The sequence below is a fragment of the Platichthys flesus genome, chromosome 18 (genome assembly GCF_949316205.1).
Source record: "Platichthys flesus chromosome 18, fPlaFle2.1, whole genome shotgun sequence".
In the NCBI taxonomy this organism is placed as follows: domain Eukaryota; kingdom Metazoa; phylum Chordata; class Actinopteri; order Pleuronectiformes; family Pleuronectidae; genus Platichthys; species Platichthys flesus.
Genome location: NC_084962.1, coordinates 9,449,801 through 9,452,703, shown reverse-complemented (window position 1 = coordinate 9,452,703; position 2,903 = coordinate 9,449,801). Strand labels below are relative to the sequence as shown.

Below are 2,903 nucleotides of genomic sequence, written 5' to 3'. Positions count from 1 at the left end.
CTGGAAAGTCAGGGACACGCCTGCACTGACAGGTCAACCGTTACATGTACAGCATGTATGCCCTCCTGTCCACACCTCTGAAAAAGTGGAAAGTTCCAAGGTGAGGTAATATGGCTGACGTTCACACTGCGGTCACGGTTAAGGCCAAACTGTCATCGCTTTGTATCTCAGCAGATTAGAAGAGATTATTAAACACAAGGCAGTAACTCTCTATTGTGTTTTGTTTGACCTTTACTCCAGCGTTTGAGGCTGAAGACGCCTGTTTGCCAGGTCGTCAAGGCGCAATCGCAACAATAAATGCACGGATGAATTACAAGGATTTGTGTCATGGCTTTGTAAAAGGTGGTCAAAAGAAAAAACTCAACTGTAATTTATTGATAACGTGTTATGTTATGAAACTGGTCGTGGCAGGTTCACGCTGCCTCTCTCCCCCTCTCCGGGTGTTGGGTGAGCTCTGAGGCTGATCACCGAATGACTCATCCAGGTCTTTGCGGTGTGTGTGAAACAGTCGCCGTCTAGTGGCCGCATCGGGTCCTGCAGCCCGTTCCACAGGGATCTGAGTTCACAGGCAGAAATGACGTGAAGTCAAAATGTTTTTCCCCTGTTTTTCCCGACTTTCAGGGGCATCCGTGCGTCCGGCTTCGAGTCACGTCAAACTGCTGCGAGCGTGTCCCCGGCTGAACGAGCGCGACCCCCATGCTATCATGTTGCGTCCTGACATGCGGATGGAACACGGTGATCCAGACTGTGTCCCTGGATGTCTGAAGCCCAGAGTTGACGGGAGGTAATCCCCACCATGTGAGTGGGCGGTGCGTGTACCGGAGGCGTGTTTTTTTTTCTTTTTTTCCCCCATTATTCAAATGCTTGCTGTACCTATAAAAAGAGCGCCTGTGTGCGTCAGATAGTTTCTCCAATGGGGAAAGGTGACTAAACACTAGTTGGTCTCTTTCGCCGGCTCAGTCGCATCCCATCGTCTTGGTAGGAGGGGGGTGGGGAGTGAAAGACAGTGATGCACGACTCCGGCGGTGTCCAAATGGCGAGGGCGCTGAAGCATGCGGCGCTGTGCCTGATGCTGCTGCCCCGGTTCCTCCTGGCCGCCGTCATGCTGTGGCTCCTGGATTTCTTGTGCATCAGGAAAAAACTGCTGCTGAAGATGGGGCAGCGGCAGGACGGCCCGGACGACCCGCCGGTGTGCGTCTCCGACTCCAACAAGATGTTCACCTTGGAGTCCCTCAGGGCCGTGTGGTACGGCCAGAGGCTGGACTTTTTCAAATCCGCGCACCTCGGACGCGCGGCGCCCAACACCGAGGTGGTGCTGGCGCAGGGGGGGCGGCCGGTCCGGATCCTGGACTGCATGAAAGGGAAGAGACCGCTCATCCTGAACTTTGGCAGCTGCTCCTGACCGCCGTTCATGACGCGCCTGGCCGCGTTTCAGCGCGTCGTGAGCCAGTACGCGGACATTGCGGACTTTTCAGTGGTGTACATCGAGGAGGCGCATCCGTCGGACGGCTGGGTGAGCTCGGACGCGCCGTTCCAGATCCCCAAGCACCGCTGCCTGGAGGACCGGCTCCGAGCCGCGCAGCTGCTGCTCAGCGAGGTGCCCGGCAGCAGCGTGGTGGTGGACAACATGGACAACTCGTCCAACGCCGCGTACGGAGCCTACTTTGAGAGACTTTACATCGTGCGGGACGAGCGGGTGGTGTACCAGGGGGGCCGGGGTCCGGAAGGATACCAAATATCGGGGCTCAGGGACTGGCTGCAGCAGTACAGGAGTGACCTGGTGAATTCCCAGACGCCGTTGCTCCATGTGTAGCTGAGGATGCTGAAGCGCCCGCTGCTCTGCCCGTTCGGCCCCAGTGTCCAGCCCACCAGTGCAAACTATCAGATGCTGCTATCAAGTGTTCACACTGCAGGACACGTTGTGTCGGTTTATTTCTCACGCGTAAAGACATAAAGACAGAAACCGGACTCATCGCCTGAAGTCAGGTTGAAGCCTCTCCCCAGGCTGTAGGCTGATCTATTGATACATTGATAAATTGACTCATTGTACTTGTCTCGAACCTAATTGATTAATTGCTCATAGCGGGTTTATTTTCTGTTTTGTTTTGTATGCAAAAGTCTTGGATCAGTTGAAACTGGATTCAATAAGCAATCACTCTATTTTTCTACAGTGTGTGTGTGTGTGCTTGTGTTTGTTCGTGCGTGTGTATGTGTGTGTGCGCTCTCTTGTTAATATCTTGCTCCTCTCCCGGTGTTTCTATGAAGGTCGGTTTTTAAAAGGCGCAGCCAGAGAACCGACACTGATCTTTTCCCTGACACCGGGAGCGGGTCCATATTAACGGGGAAGTTCCTCCTCCATGAGCCAGCCCATGTGTGAAACACGTTGACCACAATGTGTAACTGAAATTTTTGTTTCGAATAAATGTCCAGATCACTCATCCATGGCGTGCTGTTGACTGTGGAACCAACACAAGTTCGAGTTCTTCCTTTGTTTTTGTTTTTTTTATTATTGTGAGTAACAATGACACACAAGGAAAAGTGATGGATTTATGAAAGTCATTTGAGTGAATGCCAGTTTTTTGGTTGTTGCACCATGCAGTTTTCAGTCTGTTCAGTCATAATTGTTTAGAGGATATACTGTGTTTTTTCCCTTCTCAGACTCAGGCCTATTCAGGTCCAAGTGACCGGCCATTATATAGGGGCTGCATACTCATTTATAGCAGCAGATTTGAATGCTCCTTGTGATTCATTAGTGAAGCATTCAAGCTAATTAATCCACTTTCAGCCAAGATACACGCTTTATAAGTGAGGCTAGGGATCACCTTTTGTGTCAGTGTGTAATAGAGAAGAAGAGGGCCTCTTCACGTTACGTTCAGGGGGTTCGTGATTCAGACCAGAGAAGG

General features: G+C 51.7%; 1 protein-coding gene across 1 annotated transcript; it reads left to right on the top strand.

The window, feature by feature from the left end:
* The first annotated feature begins 864 nt into the window (after positions 1-864).
* On the top strand, positions 865-2,440 carry LOC133973855 (thyroxine 5-deiodinase-like). The gene has a single exon (XM_062411929.1). It carries the CDS (start codon positions 1,010-1,012, stop codon positions 1,811-1,813), a length of 804 nt encoding a protein of 267 aa, XP_062267913.1. The 5' UTR covers positions 865-1,009; the 3' UTR covers positions 1,814-2,440.
* Positions 2,441-2,903: the final 463 nt, after the last annotated feature.